Raw genomic sequence first — 21,189 nt, 5'->3', positions numbered from 1 at the left:
GATCTGGTGAAGCTAGTAAGAGATATGCTCAAGAGTGCCTTCTTATTTACTTTTTCCCTCAACATTACCACCTTCCCCCACCCTCTGCATTTTGAGCAATTCCCTTCTCCCACAACTCCCATTAAGATATAGCTCTAATTCCCTAGATAGAATGAAATCCTTAAGCAATAAAGTGGAGCAAGAGATACTGCATGAGCCCTAGAGTCAGAAAGACCTGAGTTCAAATATGGCCTCAGAACCTACCAGGTGGGTGATCTTGGCCAAATCATTTTATCTCTGTTAGCCCCTATAAAATGATAGGTTATAATAATGGTATCTACTTCCCAGGATTATTGTGAAGATCAAATTTATAATTTATAATCCTATTTGTATATTACATATAAATATATATTTAGATTTTTGAAATATAAATATATATGCATCTAAATCATTGCAAATTGTATTTGTAAGCATCTGACAGCTATTGTTATTATTATATTAATTATCTGACTTTCAACCCTTTGTTCAGACTTAACTGCCCTTCCATAATAATTAGGATTAATATAATGCTTTTTTTTTAACATATATTATCTCATTTAATCCTCATAACAACCCTAGTAAATTGATGCTTTCATTATCAGATAAGGAAACTTGAGGCTAAGTTCAGAGACTTGCCTACGATTATACAGCTCTGAGCGACTGAGGGGCAGCTAAATGGTGCCATAGTGCATAAAGTGCCCAGTCTGGTTTGAAGAAGTCTGTTCTTCCTGAGTTCAAATCTTACCTCAGACACCAGCTATGTGACACTAGGAAAGTTAAATAACCCTGTTTACTTTAATTTTCTCATTTGTAAAAATGAGCTTGAGAAGAAATGGTAAATCACCAGTAGTATCTCCATTAACAAAACCCCAAATGGGGTCATGAACAGTTGGACACAACTGAAAATGACTGAACAAATGCCTGAGGCAGGAATTGAATGGAGAACTTCTTGTCCCCAGGTTCAACACCCTGACCACAGTGCCATGTTCTCTGAACTTATCATTTTTCTCCTCATCCTCATGTCTTTTCATCTTGCCTAGAATGCACTTCATTCTCATCTTCACTTCGAAATCTTCAACTTCCTTTAAAGTTCAGATGAGATACCACCTCCAGGGAAAGTCTTTCTCAATCCTCCTAGCTATTAGTGTACTGATGGTAAATGTTTAACAACCAGTCCTCCAAAAGAAAAAATATACATATATATGTATATACATACACACACACACACACACACATATATATAAACACATATGTGTAAATATATGCAGTATATACTTTTAAATTGAATCTGCTTTATTAACATTTTCTCCATTACTTTGTTAATTCTAATCAAAAATTAATCAAGTTAAAAAAATAAATCAAGTCTTGATTTACAGTATTTGTCAATTTCTGAGATATGAATACTCACTATAAAAATTTAATAATCAGCCCTTATGCCTCCAGTTCACCTATGAATGTTGTCCATCCTTTCAAATTATCTTGAATTTACTTACTAGAAAATATGTTATTTACTGGTGCCTCTCTTCTATACACCCAGTAAAATATATAATTTTCTACAGGATGAAGACTATTCAGTTTTTGTCTTTATACTCCCAGTATCTATTATGGTCACCAAACAAATGACAATAATAGAAACTTAAACAAGTGATTATTGAATTAAATAAAATGATCCTAGTTATCTTTAATCCTCCTAGATATGGTAAATGAGTAAAACCAGAAAATTTCCCTTTGCCTAATTCAGTTATTGATGACAAGTACCCATTTGTCAGGAATCACCTATTTAACTAAAACTTGCTAAGTATGAGTTATGATTTCTGACAGAGCCTTAAGTAACTGAATAAGAGATGGAGATAGAAATATGTGCATACATATACATAAACATACACATGTGTACATTTGTGTGTGAGTGTATGTGTGTATTCTTAGGACTACATCATCTGTGTATCTCCCCTAACTATCCACGGAGAACAAAAGTTCATTCATCCACCAACATCTAAAAATGTGCTCATGAAATGACCCAAAATGAAGACAAGGCTGCTAATGGATAGGTTACCATCAGTCAATCAATCCACAAGCATTTATTAGACATCTAATGTACCAAACATTGTGCTAAGCACCAGAGATTCAAATATAAAGAATGTACCTTTCCTTAAGGTGTTTATATTCCATGGAAGATACATGTACAAAACATTCAAAATAAGTGCAAAGTTCTTTTGTTGTTTTATTTTATTTTATTTTGTAGGAGATTGAAATACTAGCTGCCAAAAGGATCAGGAAAGGGCATGTAAAATCTGAACTTTGAAGAAAACTTCTAATAAGTGGAGAACGGGAGAGAAGCACATTACAAGTGTCAGGAATAAGTTGAGCAAAGGCAGAGAAATAAAAGGTGGAGAACTATGTGTGAGGAACACTAAAAGAGCTTATTTGGCTTTACCATAGTGTGCATAAAGGTAAGATGGAATCAGATTGTAAAGAACTTAAAATGTTTCAAAGAATTCACAGAATATTTCACAGATGCATTTCATGCTGTAGGGAATAGGGAGCCAGTAGAGTTTATTGAACAGGGGAATGATACTTCAGATCTGTGCTTTACGAATATAGATGAATAATTGAAGTGTTACATTGGGACCTCTGATAAGTGAAGACAGAGAGGTAGCTCTCCAACAGGAACCAGGATTTCACAGAATAAGATGACATAAAGGAGGGTATTATCTGGGATAATTGAGAGAGTATCTATGTGGTGACAACATGGATCCATCAAGGATTTTATTATTTCTTATTACCTATAAACTTCAACAGAGGCAGGTGTTTGCTTGAAGACCACTTGAGACTCATACTGATACCTTCTAGTAGTAAAAATAAGGAATGATCCTCTCATAGATGTAGATCCAAAAGCAATCACAGATATCATCAAAGCTATTGAATAGATCTAGTAAACTTTAAAGAGGAAGAAACAAAAGCCAAGGATTTATTTAAGATCACACAGGTAGGAAGCATCAGAGATAATATTTGAACTCAGATCCCCTGCCTTCAGAGTCAGTACTCTGCTAAAATAAAACAAGACTCCTAAGAATAAGCATAGCTCTGTGAGTATACTTCTTGGTTTTGTTTTTGAAGCCTGTGTTGTTTGTTCATTTTGAAGGTCTGATCATCTGGGAGAACCCCCTAGTTCATGATAAAAGATAAAGACAGTAAAACTAAAAGAGCAGTAAAGTTAGTTCTTGTCTCTGGTTCCTCAAAGGGGAGTCAGATAATCACAGATTCAGGGGAAGACAGCTTTCTCGTTTTCTATTCTTCCCAGAGAAATGAGCTTTCTTCACAGGGTGGTGCCTGAGACAGCCACCCCAACTGTGGACAATTCTTTTTGGATGAGATATGTATTAAAGCTGAACTTACCACTAGTCACCGTAGCAAAGAAGAAAAGAAAATAAACTGCTTGGCATTGGGAATTCATTCTAAAATGACAAAACACATGAACAAGTCTTGGAGTAAGGACAAGATCTTCCAAAAAAGTCCAATCTGGAGTTATGGTGATAAAATTAACATAACAAATAAATAAATTGGTCTTCTATTCTTTCCTCATTGATAGAGGTTAGTTATAAATTCTGGATATAGAAACCTAAGTATTGAGAAGAGGAGTCATTGGTAATTTTACATGATTTATTATTTGTAAAGAACAAAATTCAGTGGACATTGAAAAACATGGAATATAATAGCAGCTAACAACTAATTCCCAGTTCTTGGCACCATGCCTAATACATAGGTGCTTAGGAATGCGCATTGATTTAACTTGATAGCAGTCTACCTCTTCCAGCTTCTTAGTTTCATATTTCTAAAAGACATTTCAGACTTACCAAATATCTAAATCTTAGTTATGTATCTATAGCTATGTCTATATTTAGTTCTTTCTATTATATAGCTATATCATAACATAGAAAATTATATTATATTATATATTATGTAACAGTAAATGATATATTCCAAAATAATTAATTATATAAAAAATAATATATATATAATATGTACTATATATACTATATTATGTATACTATAGCATATTATATAATAAATGTAATATAGCATAAAATAATATATGTTCTACCATACCATATGACATATTAATAGATATTAGTACAATTAATAGGTAATATCTACAATTATATACATAGATATAGCTATATCAATATATCTTTAACCATTAGTACTGGTGGAGAAGGGAAGGGGACATATAGAGAAATATATGTATTTGTATATAATATATATGTGTGTGTGTGTGTATGGAGAAAAAAATCCTTCTATTTATGTATCTATATCTTGTACATATGATATGTATATCATGTAGCTGTTTTACCACATACTTGTTATTTGTCAGGGATACAACTTGTGATCATCATTGTGAGGAAACATTATGGGAAATTTCTGCCCAAGTTTGATTTTAAATCATATCAATGGTGGCTTTAAAATGATTTATACACACATAGTTTCATGTATAATCCTCTTTTTCTGTTTTAGTTTATATATAAAAATGCACAAATTTGGAAGAGACAAAAAAAATTTTTGTCCATTTCATTTAAAAAAATGATTCACATGCTATCTTTCCACTGATACTTAGCTCATTTCCCCCTAAATATGCAGTAATTTAGAATCAAAACCTCACTTCATTGAGTAAAAACAAAACAAAAGAACCAAAAAACCATAGTCAGCTTGAAGCAATGGCCTACAAAAAAGTGATCAGAATAACAGAGGTTCTCTACCTGAAATTTTGTAGGCTTCGATGGCTCTAGAGGTAAGGATTAGGTCTTCTCTCCATCTAAAAAGTCCACAGAGGACTATGTCACAGCACACAGTATTTACTTGGCCCTAAAATTGACTCTGACCCTTTGCCAATTGACTGTCAGCATTTTTCTCTGTCAACATCTTTCATAAATGTCCAGCCCTCCTGGGTTGCAGTGATCTCATTAAAAGGTCAACTATTTTGCTTCGTGACTGTGTAACATAGGCTTTGGATTCAATTATTTTGTGTTTTGGAATATCCTCTGTTATTTTAGAACAAGTACATTGTCCTTGGACTATATTTTTTCCATAGAGCAAATTGAGATCTATATAATCATAGAACTAAAGCTAGAAGGGACCTCAGAGTCCATTTAGTCCAAGTCTTTTTGATAACTGGTTTGTCAAGGTCATAGAGGTACAAGAAATAGGTGGAATTTGGATAGCAGGTTGTAGGTGGGTAAATGTTTAACAGCAAGTGCTCCGGAGGAAAAACGTGCACCAATGACACACTTTTTTACATGGAATTAACATTTTTCCCATTGATTTCTTAGGTCTGGATATCAACAAAACAATAAAGCAAGTCTGGTTTTGTAGCATTTGCCCATTTCTGAGGCATAAATACTCATACAGAAAATTTAACACCTGACTCTCTAAGGACAAACAAGTTAGAGCTAGCTCACTAATTAAGTTCAAATTGGATTTGAACTCACATCATTTGTGAATAATGAATCAAATAATGATTGAAATAAATAATGAATCAAACCATCAACAAGCATTTATTCATCATTTACCAGAGGTTGAAGCTGTTTGTCCTTCATTCTTGAGAAATGTGGAAATAGGAACAACTAGATTTCTAAACTAGTTGAAGATGCTGAGCAAGCATAAGTAAGGCCTCAAAGAAAACACCAAGGTAGTGGTAATCTCAGAAGTAGTATGGAATTCACTAGATATCTTTTAGACTCAGTTTCTTCATCTGTTAAATGAAGATAAAAATGTTGCACCCACTTCACTTGTTTTTGTGGTGCTTCATTGAAATAATGAATTATAATGTGCTATGTACACTTTAAAATGCAATGTGAATATAATAGCTTCTTTTTTAAAAGTTTTTTTATTATAATAACTTTTTATTGACAGAACCCATGCCAGGGTAATTTTTTACAACATTATCCCTTGTACTCACTTCTGTTCCGACTTTTCCCCTCCCTCCCTCCAACCCCTCCCCCAGATGGCTAAATATGTTACAGTATATCCTAGAAACAATATATGTGTGCAGAACCAAACTGTTTTCTTGTTGCACAGGGAGAATTGGATTTAGAAGGTAAAAATAACCCGGGAAGAAAAACAAAAATGCAAACAATTTACATTCATTTCCCAGTGTTCTTTCTTTGGGTGAAGCTGTTTCTGTCCATCATTGAACAATTGAAACTGAGTTAGATCTTCTCTTTGTCAAAGAAATCCACTTCCATCAGAATACATCCTCGTACAGTATCGTTGTTGAGGTACATAATGATCTCCTGGTTCTACTCATTTCACTTAGCAATACAATAGCTTCTTGATCAAGAAACTGGAATGTCATTGAAATAGGAAAGAAATTACTATACAACTCAGCATAAAGGTTAAAAATTTAAAGGGAAATAAAGGGTATATAGCAGTATAAAGGGTATATAGCAGTACCTGATCTCACGTTGTAATATAAAGAAATAGTCATCTAAACAATTTGATACTAGTAAAGAAATAAGAAAGGTAATCGGTGGTACTGATGAGAAACAACATACAGAAGTAAAAAAACACAGTGGGGAAAGCTAGGTGGCACAGGCCTGAAGTCAGGAGGACCTGAGTTCAAATTTGATCTGACACTTAACATTTCCTAGCTATGTGACCTTGGGCTGAGGTTAAGTCTCAGCTTGGTGGGGGAGGGTGGGAAGCATAGTGGTCTGATGTTTGATAAACCCAAGTTATTAATGATTTATTTATAATCATTATTTATGTCCTTTACTGTTCACATATTATATGAAGTGAACTTCAATGAGTTTTCTCCATTTTTGCATAAGTAGTCCATGAAACCACCCATTGCTAGCTCTGAAGTCAAATAACCTGGCTTCAAACTCCACCTCTGATGCTGATTGTGTGACCTTAAACAAGTCAATTGATCTCCTGCCCTCAGTTTCCTCATCTATAATGAGGGGGTTGATTTACATGGTTTCTAAAATTTTTTCCAGCTTTAAATCCATGATGCTATGACTTGTAAATTTGCTCTATTTTGACTTTTTAAAAGAATTTTCCAAACTAATGATGAGGAATCAGTTGATGAATTTATATGCTAATTTGGGTCAGATCCATGGTCCATCCAGGCCATCTAGGTTTTTCTCAATAGCACCAAGGGGTACTTCCTCCATTCATTCACTGCTTCATGTATTTGTTCACTTATTTATACATGTTAATGAATATTTAATAAGAAGGCATATGTGTTTTATGTGATGTCAATTCAAAGCAATTTCATATTGTCATTATAGAAACTATAAATCATCTTCAGTAAAATCTACAGAAAAATATCTCATAGATAATTAATCTCACAGATTAGAGGTAGATGGTATGGCTGAGGAAAGTTAGGTTGCTCAAGATTCTATCAAAAACAGAATATAACAGCTTCTGTGATTCCAGATCTAGCTTCTTTCCACTGTTCCACTGCCTCCCTGAAAAATGAGCCACATTAAAAAAAAAGGAAGAAAGAAAAAAGTAGAGATACATATAATGATTTCATGAGATGCATGTAATCTAATTTAGGGCAGTTAAGTGTTGGAGTGGAATCCTCAGTCTGAATCCTTATGAGGAAGACTAATCTTCGTGAGTTCAAATCCAGGACTGTGACCTCTAAGTCATATAACCCTGTTTGTCTGTTTTTCATCTGTAAAATCAGCTGGATAATAAAATGATAAACCATTCCATTATCTCCAAACTTAAAAAAAATAAACTTTCTTGACCACTTAGCTTAAATGTCAGTATTTCTCTTTAAAAAAAAAAAAAACACAAACCCTTATTTCCTTGATTTATTTGAATCTCTAAATGGATTACTTGTTAACTAATCATCCTGTGATTGACATCAATGATCTGAGGAAACATTTCAAAGGCGTGATCACCAACAATTTTTGTACTGAGTTGATATACCCAAATTCTGCTTTCAAAGTTTTATTTCTGAAGCCATTGAAAACAGATCACATCTTTGAAATGGGTCTCTAGATTTCATCTACTGAGAGAAAATCATCATGAAATAAACACAGAGCAGTAAAAATGAAGGAGTAAAGGAAAGGACTTCAGAGAAGACTTCAGAGGGTAAGGTTTTACCTAAGTAAACAATGGACAGGTCAAAACTGTCTCCCTTGAATTAAAGAACAGCAGAACCTGGAAGCAGCATGGTCAAGAGGCAGTCTAGGCCTCAAGAAATTTCATCTCAACTTTGATCTCACCACAGGAACTTGCATCTCACTAGCTTTTATCTCACAGAATCTAAAGAACAGTGAACCCTTCTGTTTATTATGACCAAGTAGAATTTATACCAGAAGTGCAGGGATGGGCAAACATAAAGAAAATTATTCTCTATTCTGATTCCTTCAATTTCTTTTTTCTTCTCTTATTGCTGTTGCTAGGATTTCCAATATAATATTCAATAATATTGATGACAGTGAACATCCTTGTTTTACACATGATCTTACTGGGAAGACTTCTACTTTATTCCATTGCAAATAATGCTTGCTGATAGTTTTAGACAAACATTTTGTTTTATCAATTTAAGGAAAAACCCAGTTATACCAGTACTTTCAAGTATTTTTAACAGAAATGAGTGTTGTATTTCATCAAAAGCTTTTCCTTCATCTATTGATAATCATTTTATTTTACTTTTATTATTCATATAATCAATTATGTTGATATTGATGTTATATATTATATATGTACATGTATCTATCTATATGTATATCTACTTATAATGCTGATATAATCAATTATATTTCTACCCACCTTCTGACAGATACTGGGCTCAAAATGTAGAATCAGGCAAGTATTTTTGGACACAGTCAATATGGGAATTTGTTTTACTTGAATGTCCATGACCTATATGCTGGGATATTTATATATTGTGTATAATATACATATATGTATGTATTGTGTACTACACATAGGTATATACATATTGTAAGTGTGTGTGTATGTGTGTGTGTGTGTGTAATTTGAAGCAGCTGGGTAAGACAATGGATAGAATAATGGTCTTAAAGTCAAAGGTTCAGATTTGGCCCCAGACTTGAGCTACTTGACCCTAGATACATCACTTAACTTATTTGTCTTGTTTCCTCATCTGTAAAATTATGGTTAATTATAGTGTCTACCTCCCAGGTTATTGTGAGGTTGTTTTTGTCTCATTATTAAATGTTAATAATTGTAAAGTACTTACAATACTTGGCATAGTAGACACAAAGTAAATATTAACTATTATCTATTCCAAGGACTTTCATTTTCTTTTTTTCCTTTTTTTTTTCATTATAAGTGGGGGAGGTGGGAGAAAGAAGAGAACTGTTTAGAAATTGGAAAAAAAAAAACTTTATTTCCAAAAGTTAGTGCTCTCATTTCAATATTTCAGATTCCATACATGATTATTAGACAACTCAATAAGCATATGATAACCATGGCCATATTATACTGAGAAACAAAAACCACACCACTTACATTTTATGTACACACATTGAATAATTGAATTCTACCACATTCAAGCAGCAAAGGTTGAAGCATTTCCCTTCTAAGTGAAAGACATTCTTGCATATTTCTGTCCACTTCCAAGTTTTACTGTCTTATGCTATCAATGTAAGACTTTGATCCTCCCCCTCCCACATCACGTATGTTATTATTTTCTGTGCATTAAACAATGAGAAAAACAACTTTATTAGAATTATTTGCTGAGTAAAAAAATCAATAAAGTTTTTTTTTAAATGACATGGGATTCATAGTATCCATTCTGACACATTTGTTTTTGGCTCTTCAGAGATATTTCTGCTTCCTTTCAGGTGATGGCTTTCTCGGGGAGAGATAGTTGGGGAAGAAAGGGTGTGAAAATTGCTGAAGTCCTCTAAGATTTCCCCTTAGTTCTAAAATTTCTTTTTTCTTTATGTAAATTATGAATAACAAATAAAAACTATTAAGTTCTTTGAAAATATAAAGTGCTTTGAAATAACTTTTACTGCAAGCAAAATTATAATTCATAAAATTATTTTTAAATCTCTTAGATCAAAAAAATGCAAAATATTAGGTCTTTTCCCCAAAAAATATCAAAACAAAATAGATCTTTTATCTCAAAGGAATTGTAACTATTCTTCTGGATGAATCTTATCAGTAAAAGTATAACTGAGTCAAAGAAAATAGGGTTTTTAAAGTATTTATGATTTTATGAAAAATAAAAGTTAAATGTCAGCATTTCTTTTTTAAAAAATACATTGATTTCCTTGATTTATTTGGATCTACAAAAAGATAACAACAAATCTGTATCCTTTAAATTGGAAAATTTGTTATCTGCTCACCCTGTGATTAATATCAGTGACCACCTGGGGTAGCATTTCAAGAACTTGATTACTACCAACTTTTGTATTCATAGTTGATATACACAAACTCTGTTATCATAGCTCTAATTCTAAAGCCACTAAAAATAGACAGATCATGCATTTAAAATGAGTCTTCTACTAGATGGTCCACTTCTCTCTCCCTTTCCCTCTCTCTCCCTCCCTCCATTGCCTCTTTTCTCCCATACCTCCCTCCTTCCTTTCTCTCTCTCTCTCCCTTCCTTCTTCTCTCCTTTCCTCCTTTCCTCCCTCTCTCCCTCCCCCTCCCACATATCTTTCACATAAGAATTGCTGATGCAACTGATCAAATTTGAAGTACCCTCCTATGTTCTTGTCTTCAGCTTAATCCAGATGCCATTCTTTGGCCTAAGAATCATTTCTCCCATCAGGCCAAGTTCTTCCCGTTTTTGAATGGATTCAACCTGAAAACGTCTCAGCACAGAGGAAATTAGAGTCTTTTCTTCCATTATTGCAAACTTCTGACCTTAAAATTTAATGGACACAAGACAGATTCAAAGTTTATTCACAGACAGGTTTCAATGATCTCTGTGATATTAGGTATGGTCTGAAATTTCTTTCCCTCCTCTTACCTGTTGACTTCCTACATATCTTTTAATTCAATTCAATAATCATTTATAAAATACCTGCTGTGTATATAGAAAATGTGGATCTAGGGACAAAAGCTAAATAGGAAAGAAGGGAACAAGTATGTATTAAGTATCTACCATGTACCAGAGACTACTTTTTACAAACATTTCTAATTTGATCCTAACAGCAACTTTGGGAGATAAGTGTTATTATCATCATCACCATTTTGCAGATGAGGAAATCAAGGCAAGCAGAGAAGTTAAATGACTTGCTCGGGATCACATAATTAGTAAGCATCTAAGACCACAGTGGAATTCATGTCTCCCTGACTTTAGGTGCAGAGATTTACACACTGTACCACCTAGTTGTCCTTGAGGTGAGAGGCAGGGGAAACTAAAACACATGCAAATAAATAAATATACAAAGAGAATAGGGAGAAAGGGATTTCAGGAATTAAGAAAGGTAAAGGACAGGAATCAACAGCTGAGCCAAGCCAAGCCTCAAGAATAATACAGATTCTAAGACATAGTAGTAAGAAAGTTAATACAGGACAACTTGTGCGAAGGGAGAGAAAGAAGAGATAAGACATCAAATTAAAGTTTTAGATGACTGTTTTTCCCATTTGAATGGAACATGAAGTCTCTAAAGGGGAGTAATATGAAATAACTGGCACCCTGATGAATTTGCATTTTATAGCAATAGCCACAGGGAGTCACTGCCCTTTTCTGAGAAGCAAGATATTCAGAAAATGTGTTTGGAAATATCAACTTGGCAGTTTTGTGGAGGAGAAAAATAAACTCTCTCACTACCACCTCTTCCAGGAGGCATTTCTCAGTCCTGGCATATACTTTTTGAATGTATCTGCCTGCTTGAGTTTCCTTATCTGTAAAATGCAGATAACAAAAACACCTATCTCACAAGAGTATTGTGACTATCAAATTAAGTAATGCTTATAAAGCAATTTGCAGCTAGATAGTACAGTAGATAGAGTGCCACATCTGGAGTCAGGAAAACTCATCTTTCTGAGTTCAAATCTGACCCCAGACATTTACTAGCTATGTGACTGTGGACAAGTCATTTAAATCTATGTGCCTCAGTTTCCTCACTTGTAAAATGAACTGGAAAAGGACATGGTAAACCACTCCACTCTCTTTGCCAAGAAAACTCAAATGGAGTCACAAAGACTTGGACATAATTGAAACAACAGAACAACAGCCACACAAAATGCTGCTGCTCCTCCTGCTACTTATAACAACAACAACTACTACTACTACTACTACTACTACTACTACTACTACTGCTACTCTTACTTGATTTCAGGTCTGTTATTTAGATTAATAACATGGCAAAATGACAAAATAAAAGTATGATGTCCACAAAAATGTTTTTCACAAGTTTCATTATAAGTCAGACATTGTACATACCAATACAGTTTCTGGGTCCAGCAGAGAATGGAACATAAGCATAAGGATGACGTCCATGAGAATTTTCAGGGAAGAATCGCTCAGGCTGGAAGTCTTCAGGGTCTGGAAAGTGCTTTGGATCTCGGTGCAGGGCATAGGGTAAGACAAGTGCTTCGGTCCCTTTTGGAACCTTGTAACCAGCTACATGGAAAAAGCCAAAGAGACATGAGGGGTTTACTGCCAATAAGAGTGTCATCACATTTTGGAGACATCCTAATCTCCAGAGTTAAGTTCTAGCAATCAGGCTGTGCTCAGAGTTGGTATACCAATAATCCTTTGCAGTCTAGATGATTTTACCCTTTGGCAAAGTGGGGTTCTTTGACCCTTTGGCAAAGTGGGGTTCTTTGACTAGCAGAGAACTTTATGGTTTTCATATTAATTAATAATTATTTAGACTTGTTATAGTTTCCCCTATTTCCCAGGGGCCTGAGAGCCATTCATCATACCTCCTGACATGCTCACAATCCCTTTTTCTTCTAACTGCTAAATGAATGGAACAATCTTATTCCCAACATGTTAACTGTCCCTACTGTGGTTCTGTACCCTACTGTGTGGGACAGTCAACTTGGATACTGTTCCCACAGGACCCAGAAACACCTGTGTTGTCCACATATAAGCCTGTCATGGGAAATGCTACTCAGGACCTAAGAATGATTGTATCATGGTCTATTCCATGTGTGGTTTTTTATGTATATAAAGCACTGTCTATGCCCAGCATGTTAAGCTTTTCTCCTCAGAACTTCTGCTTGCAAGTGTTTTCCTCACTATGAAATTAACTAAACTTCTATTTAATCCCTAACTCTCCTGTGTTCTGTCTGCTTGTTCAGCTCTGGCCACTCACAAGTTAGAGGCTTGTTCCAATCCATTTGACAGGAGCAAACTATCCAAAAGAGACATGAAATGCTTACCCATAATACAATCTGAACTGAGAGTACGAGCAAAAAAAGGAACAGAAGGAAAGAGACGAAGACTTTCCTTGATGACACAATCCAAATACTTAAGTTTTTTCAGATCATCCATTGTAGCAGGGCGGTCGGATTTTCCTTATTTAAAAAATGACAACACAACAATAAAAAAAAAACCTTAGTGAAAATGAAGAAAAGCATCAAAAGGTATAAATTAATGTAAACACATAAAGCTGAATATTCACAGTAAAAGAATAAGACATGGCTAAAAAAAAAAAATACCCTAAATTAGAACTCTGTATATATAATTATTATGGAACATAGATGTGTATGGGAATGATACTATTATGTTACCATAATCAGAAACATAGGATAGTTCATGTTTGAAAAGATTGTAATTATGACAAAACCAAAACAAAAAAAAAAAAACACTTTTATGATGGCACTAACCTCACTCTATCCTAAAGCTGCCTATTGATAGCTGATAAGGTCTCAAGGCTAGTGTTCTTTAAATGGTTGTTTGGCTGATAATGTTGGAAGAAGGGAGAGATGGGAGTATAGTAGCTCTGGGAATTTTGTTTTTCTGTGTTAATTTTTATCTTTGTCACTGTCTACTCTTTTTTAAAAAAAAAAAAAAGTCTTGTGCACTATGCTGGGCTGAAAATTGTTTGAAGCCTAAACACAAACTATATCTAAGGGCTGGATGATAAATCTTCACCATAAAGTCAGTTTCATATGTTTTCTTGACAACACTGAGATCTTTCCTAGTCTCTCAATTATGCCTCCATTAAGGGCTGTGAGACCAATTGTCAGAACAGATCTATGGTTCATGCTACTTCAAGAATCTTATGAAGCAGACCATTTGTTTCTTTTCCATAGTTTCTTCTCTTGTAAAATGTGGGGGTAGCCTAGATGACTTTAAAGGTTTGTTCCAGCTTTAAATTTATGATTATGTAATCCAAGTAGGATATTCATTTGCCCAAGTAGTACACTTATATGTGTCCTTTTATATCCCTAGGTCAACTAATAAGTGAATACATCTAACACACCAAAGACTTCATCCAGTTCATTGTGTACTTTGCGCTGGGCTTCTGGGTAGGAACCTAGCAAGTAGATAATCCAGTTCATAGCTGTTGCTGTTGTGTCATGACCCTAAGGAGAAAAATAAAAAGTATTGATGGAGAAATGAAGGGCAGAAGGGAGAAGCAAAAAATCCTCTCTTATAATGTTATTTCAGATAGAGTATGACAAGGAAAAGGATAAAATATGATTAAATGTAGAAAGCAATAATAATTCTAATACCATGACTTAGAATAGTCTTTAATAAAGAGGTAGCATTATAGCATAGCATGGCATGTTTGGAACCTCTGTCAAGAGAGGATTTTAGTTTGGGTCTTTTTATAATGAGAGATTTCTCTAAAGGGGGCTCATGGGTGAAGTCCCAAATTGGCTCCTTGCTAGGTTTCAGCTAGGGCTAGAATTTGAATTGAATTTGATGAGTTTCAGGACTGAGCTGACCCACCCAGATAACAAAGATGAAACTGTTTGTCCTTGGGGCGGAGTCCCTCACTGAGGCAGAGTTGAAGGAGATTTTCTCATTTAAGGATTTTCAGAGTTTCCGGGTCCCCTCAGAAAATATTGAAAGACTCAGAACTTACAAATTTTCAAATAAGCTTAATGTATGATTTTTTTTCCTGTTTGCATAAATTTAAAATGGAGAAATCTATTGGGAAGGAATGACACTGTATTTTAAGCTCTCACTATTAATTATAGGCCTGGCTAAGTATGTCATGTCATTTGATACATTTTATATAGAAATGTGGTAGCTTAAGTAGACAGTTCTTATATCCTCATGATGCAGATATAGAATAGCCATATTACTATCTATTTAGAAATATTTGCTACTCAAATTTGGAAATTAAAGATGAGAAAAAAAAATAAAATAAATAAAGAGGTAGCATTTCTCTTCACCAAGGCCAACCTCTCCTCCTTGTGTCCTTGTTCTATCGCATCCTATCTGTCTTCTCTAGTAGACCACCCAACTATTATCTCATCTCACTAATTTTTATTCTTTCCTTCCCTAGTGACTTCTTCCCTGATGCATACAAACTTCCCCAATTCTCCACTATTCTTAATAATCATTCAGCTATACTCTAATATGCCCTCTAGCTATTATCCTTTTACTTCTCCTTTATTTCTGAGTTAAGCTCTTAGAAAATAACAATCTCATTAACTTCCTCGATTTCCTTTCCTTTCACACACTTTGTAATCTGGCCTCTGATATTATTTAATTAAAACTTCTTTCTCTAAAATTACTATTGCCTTTCAATATGCAGGTGGCCTTTACTCAGTTCTTATTCTCCTTTATTTGTTTATCACACACCTGACACCACTGATCTCTGGAAATAATCTCTCCTCCCTGAGATTATGCTCTCCCCCTACCTAACAGTTTTTTTTCATTCTTTCATTAGGAATATCATCAATATCACACTCCTTCCACTACCTTCTGAACTTTCAAATAAGGACAATGATACACATAAGAATGAACTTTTAAGTCCTTTAGGGAAAAAAATCCACCACCACCAACTTATTTTTATCAGTCTAAGATAAAATAATACATATTTGATTAAGAAAAAAAAAAAAAGAAAGCAATTCTACCTCTGCTTTTTTAGATGAATGGTTCATTTTGGATTTTAAAAGTTTACCACTCTAAAAGAGGAAGATTGTTGGGCATATGACATGAAACATTTTGGATCTGCTGAATCAGGTTTGAAAGAATACTACACATGCTAAGAATCTCTTCAGTGATGTTTAGAAAGCCCCATGATATGACAGCTTACTTCAAACATGAAAGTGTCAACTTCTTCTCGAATGTCCTGGTGACTTAGTGTGCTCCCATCTTCATCAGTTGCATTTAAAAGCAAGTCTAGAAAAGCCTGCCTCTTGATGTTTTTTGCTTTCACATCACCATTCTTCTGTGCCTCATTTTCCTTCTTTTCTCTGGCTCGTTCTTCAATAACCTTTAAATAGGGGAGGGAAAGTTTTCATTTATATATATATATCCTACATTTTAAAAATATCTCTGCAGAAAGAAAAATGGCATCAGAAGGCCCCAAGATGCAATAGAGCATCTGATAGCTTTTTCTCAGAGACTCTTCTAAAGGACCAAATGTTTAGGACTCATAGCATTTACCATTTTTCCCAATGGGATATGGCTCTAATGTAATGTAATATGCATTACTGAATGCTATCCATGTGTCAGGTACTGGGCATATAAAAACAAAAACAAATGGATCCCCCAGTGTCAACACTCAGAAAATTTTTATTCTACTAGGGAGAAAGAATGGAAATGTTAATATGACTCCCTAAAAGACAAATATGATGTACTGAAAAATAAGCAAGTCTTAAAATTTAAACTCAGTCTTAGATCTGACACTATTAAGATAACCCACAAGTCACTTTATCTTTACCACAGTTTCCTCATCTGTAAAATGAGGATAATCTGCTAAACTATATATCTTACATACTCATACTATACACTATATATTTCACACAGGACTGTTGAGAGGAAATCTAAAATTTTAGAATTTTCACTCAGGTAAGCATATTACACAGTTTTGTCTATGTGTTAATGTGCGTATATGTGTATTTGTATGCATCGTAATGACAATGAACAATAAATTTGATATAAAAATAAAAGCAAGCTTAAAATTCTTTCTCCTCCAGTTTCTGCCCTAATGTTATAGATTTCATTTTCATGTCTTTTCTATTGATTGTTCATCCTGGAACTGTCCCCATCATCTGGTGTCATCTTGTCCTGAAAAGTCTACCAACCCTGCATTACTTTTTCACCAGGTCTTTTCCCCTTCTCATAATGTTGAGTTTCTTTTGGATTTTCTATTCTCTCTGGACTCTGTTTCTCATTTTCTGGATTTCAAAACCTAAGTCAGGTACTTTTCTCCTCTCTCTTCCCCCCATTTCTCTCTCTCTCTCTCTCTCTGTCTCTTGTCTCTCTCTCTCTCTCTTTCTGTCTCTCTGTCTCTTGTTTCTCTCTCTCTCTCTTTCTGTCTCTCTGTCTCTTGTTTCTCTCTCTTTGTCTCTCTGTCTCTTGTTTCTCTCTCTGTGTCTCTGTCTCTTGTCTGTCTGTCTCTCTGTCTGTCTGTCTCTCTCTCTCTCTCTCTGTTTCTTTCTCTATCTCTGGCCTTGTCTCTCTATCTGTCTTTCTCCTTCTCTCTCCTGTGTGTGTTGATTCTCCCCATAAGACATCAAGCCCATTAAAAGGAAGCAATTCAGGGCAGGGACTAGCTTTCTGTTTATATTTATATCCCAAGCTTAGCTCAGTGCCTGGTACATAATGGACACTTAATAAAAACTTATTCCCTCCCTCTCTTACTTTGCCCTTTCTTCCCTTCCTTTCTTCTTTCCATTCATTTCTTTCCTTTCTTTCTTGATATGATTATGTCTATAAATAGTAAGATGATATAAAATAACAGTTCAATACAATCAAATTGCTTTTCAATAGAATTTGTTAGCTGATTATCCACTTAACTGATCTAGCAACAGTAAAATCGATGAATGAAAGCATCAGCAAATCAAATATATAAAAAGATTTACATAAAACATAAATCAAGATAGCAACTGCTTACTTTAGATAGGAATTCACAATAAAATTTCTTTAAAAACCTTTACTTTGATATTTAAAAAGTGACTTGAAATACCAGTTCTTTCTCACCCCACCCAAATCAACTAGCATTTGATTTTTCAGATCCATACATTTTATATAAAGTAAACTACATTTAAAAGGTGTCACTATCTCTCTTGTTATTTTTTTTAATAGGCTTTAACTAGCTATTTCATTTTGAAATTTAAATGTCTTCTCAGGTAGCACAACATAACCAGAAAATCCAACTTCTATTACTTCTAAAAACTTTTGTCTATATTCACCCCTGCAGAATATTTTTATCTAAATGTCTATTTAATCTATTCTATTTAATTTTTATCAAAATGAGATAGAGTGGCGAGGGAGGGGAAAAGCAACATACTTTGTCAGTGAAATCATGAAGGATCTTTAAACTTCTTCTGTGTTCCCATCCTTCTTTAAACAAAAGATACCATACGTCAAGCCAAAGCCAAGGCATCTTTATTCTGCGAAGTATTATATCAGTCATCCTACAATCAAAGATTTTTTTAAATGAATGAGCTAAGATTGAGATGAGAATGAAATCCAACAAGAATCCTTCAAAGTAGTGCCTGTTGGGCATTATTATCACATTTCCATATATGTATTTGTGTATTTCCATATATATATACATATATCTTTAATGCTAATTACTTATAATTACTAAATTATACCTAGGTTAAAAGTCTATAGGCACTATAGTTACTAATTTATAGTTATGAAGACAAGAATAAACATGGATAAAGCACCAGGCCTGGCATCAGGAAGACCTGAGTTCAAATCTAGCCTGAAATATTTACTAATTGTGTGGCCCTCAGCAAGTAACTTAACCTCTTCTACGTAAATTTCTTCAGCTGTATAATGAGAGTAATAGCAATTTCTACCTCCAAGAGTTGTTGAAGGATCAAATGAGGTAGCATTGTAGAGTTTTTCAAATATGATAGTGCTATATCAATGCTAGATCTAATAATAATATTGTTATTATTATCATTACGTTAAGGTCAGCATTAGTTCAAGATACTTGGAAAGAAGCTACTCAGATTTCAATTATGGTTTGGATACCAAATTCATCAATTAAGTCATTTTATTTGTAATAAAAATTTTGATAATTAGGACTTACTTTGACATCATTTTACTGAATTTTTTTTTTTTAGTTATAAAAAAAGAAGTGCATCAATAAAAATATATTTCATAAGGTCATTATTAGGATTAAATATACAGAAAGGATTTTGAAAATAATCAAACACTAAATAAATGTCAACCAGCATCATTTATGTTATTGTTTCATTATTTTCATCTTTTCAATGGGGTTAAGATAAAAATGGCTTACTTCTGGGAGCCAAGGTGGGAAAAAAAGCAGTAAATCACTCTAATTCTCCCATATTCACCTCCAAACAACTATAAAATAGTGCCCTAAAACAAATCCTGGAACTGTGAAACCAGCAAAAACATGGGGTGAAACAGTCTTTTAGTCTAAGAAACTTGAAAAATTGGTAGAGGTCTGTCTCACGTGGATAAAAGAAAAAGTGCAATCAAGGACAGGAAACATCCTAAAAAGTCAGGAAAGCCCCACCTTAGCAAACTATCAAAAGATCTTGAGTCCTATAAAACAGGTTAATGATAATACTAGGTTCCCCCACATTCCTCAGCATAGCCAGGGAAAAGGTCAGACCTTAGCTCTGAGAACTGTCATGTGCTTCAACATAACCCTGGGCAAACAGGCAACCTCCAGGGACTATACTATTATGTGCTTCAGTGTACACTGGAGAAACAAAAAAACACCCCATTGGCCTCAGCACACAAAAGCACTAGGATCCTGGCTCAGTACTAGGTAAGTTCCCAGACACTTAAGGCTTCCAGTAGCACCAACCATCCCCAGTCCAGCCCTCAGTGCAACACCAAACACAAGGGTTCCAGTGTAGCATCAGTTTAGCATAGGTAGACAGCCAGGCCCTATAGCTCTGATACAAGAAATCTGAGACAGTGCCCCTTCCACCCTGAGAGTAGAACTCAAATTTAAAAGAAAGGAAGTAAGACTAAAAAAGATGAGCAAAATATATTCTGACTATAGAAAGTGATTATGATGACATGGAAGATCAAGATACAAACTAAGAAGTTGACAATAATGTCAAAACACCTATAGACATAGCCCAAACAAAAAACAGGAAATAATCTCGAGAACAGAAAGAACTCATGGAATAGCTTTAAAGAATTTAAACATCATATAGGGGATAGAAGAAAAATTGGGGAAAGAAATGAGAGTGATGCAAGAAAATTATGAAAAAAGGGTCACCAGTTTGGAAAAAGAAAACAACTGCTTAAAATATATAATTGGCTAAATGGTAAAGGAACTATAGAAACTAACTGAGGAAAATAATTCCTTAAAAGTAAGAATTGGATAAGTGGACACTAATGATTCAATGAGATTTCATGAATACAAAAAAAAAAAAAAATTAAATAGAAGAAAATGTTAAATACCTCATGGAAAAAACAATTGACCTGGAAAGTAGATTCAGTAGAGACAATGTCAGAATCAATATCAAAAAGCCAAAATCAAAACAAAGACCTGGACAGCATTTTTCAAGAAATTACCCAATAAAACTCCCCTGATATTCTGAAACCAGAGGACAAAATAGGCATTCAAAGAATTCACCATTTTCCCAAAATAAAAACTCCAAGGAACATTATAAACAAATTACAGAACTACCAAGTCAAGGAAAAATACTGTAAGTAGCCAAAAAGAAACATTCCAAGTCCTGGGCCCCAATCAAAATTACACAGGACTTAGCAGGTACACAATTAAAGAATCAGAGATCATGGAACACAATATTCCAGAAGGCAAAGAAGCTAGGACTGCAAGCAAGAATTACCTGTTTGGTGAAATTAAGCATAATACTTCAAAGAGAAAAGAGGAAGGAATGAATATTCAATGAAATAGAAGATTTCAACCTTTCATGAGAAGAAGACAAGAATTCAACAAAAAATATCATGATCCAAGATAATCCTAAAAAGAGTATAAAAGTAAAAAAAGAAAACAAAAAGGATTCAATAGAGCCGAACTCTTTACATGCCTATATGCGAAGAAGATATTTATAATTCTTAAAAATTGTACCATTAATAGTATAGCTAGAATGACTACACATAAACAGAGGGTATGAGTAAAA

The 21,189-nt window shown here is 34.2% G+C and overlaps 2 protein-coding genes across 3 annotated transcripts in view; both read right to left on the bottom strand.

The window, feature by feature from the left end:
- KLKB1 (kallikrein B1) overlaps positions 1-4,902 on the bottom strand; it is a 28,822-nt gene extending 23,920 nt beyond the window's left edge. For both annotated transcript variants that reach the window (XM_031941863.1, XM_031941862.1), the window contains exons 1-2: positions 4,773-4,902; positions 3,415-3,473 (exon numbers count right to left, since the gene is read on the bottom strand). In XM_031941863.1, coding sequence (XP_031797723.1) covers positions 3,415-3,472 — 58 coding nt within the window. In that variant the 5' untranslated portion in view covers position 3,473; positions 4,773-4,902. The remainder of the gene's footprint in view (positions 1-3,414; positions 3,474-4,772) is intronic.
- A 4,463-nt stretch (positions 4,903-9,365) lies between these two features.
- LOC100917708 (cytochrome P450 4V2) overlaps positions 9,366-21,189 on the bottom strand; it is a 36,964-nt gene continuing 25,140 nt past the window's right edge. The window contains exons 6-11 of the mRNA XM_003773015.4: positions 18,390-18,516; positions 16,188-16,367; positions 14,397-14,499; positions 13,351-13,485; positions 12,404-12,583; positions 9,366-10,875 (exon numbers count right to left, since the gene is read on the bottom strand). Coding sequence (XP_003773063.1) covers positions 10,715-10,875; positions 12,404-12,583; positions 13,351-13,485; positions 14,397-14,499; positions 16,188-16,367; positions 18,390-18,516 — 886 coding nt within the window. The 3' untranslated portion in view covers positions 9,366-10,714. The remainder of the gene's footprint in view (positions 10,876-12,403; positions 12,584-13,350; positions 13,486-14,396; positions 14,500-16,187; positions 16,368-18,389; positions 18,517-21,189) is intronic.

This window comes from Sarcophilus harrisii, chromosome 6 (assembly GCF_902635505.1).
Source record: "Sarcophilus harrisii chromosome 6, mSarHar1.11, whole genome shotgun sequence".
Lineage (NCBI taxonomy): Eukaryota > Metazoa > Chordata > Mammalia > Dasyuromorphia > Dasyuridae > Sarcophilus > Sarcophilus harrisii.
This window is presented reverse-complemented; position numbering and strand designations above follow the sequence as displayed.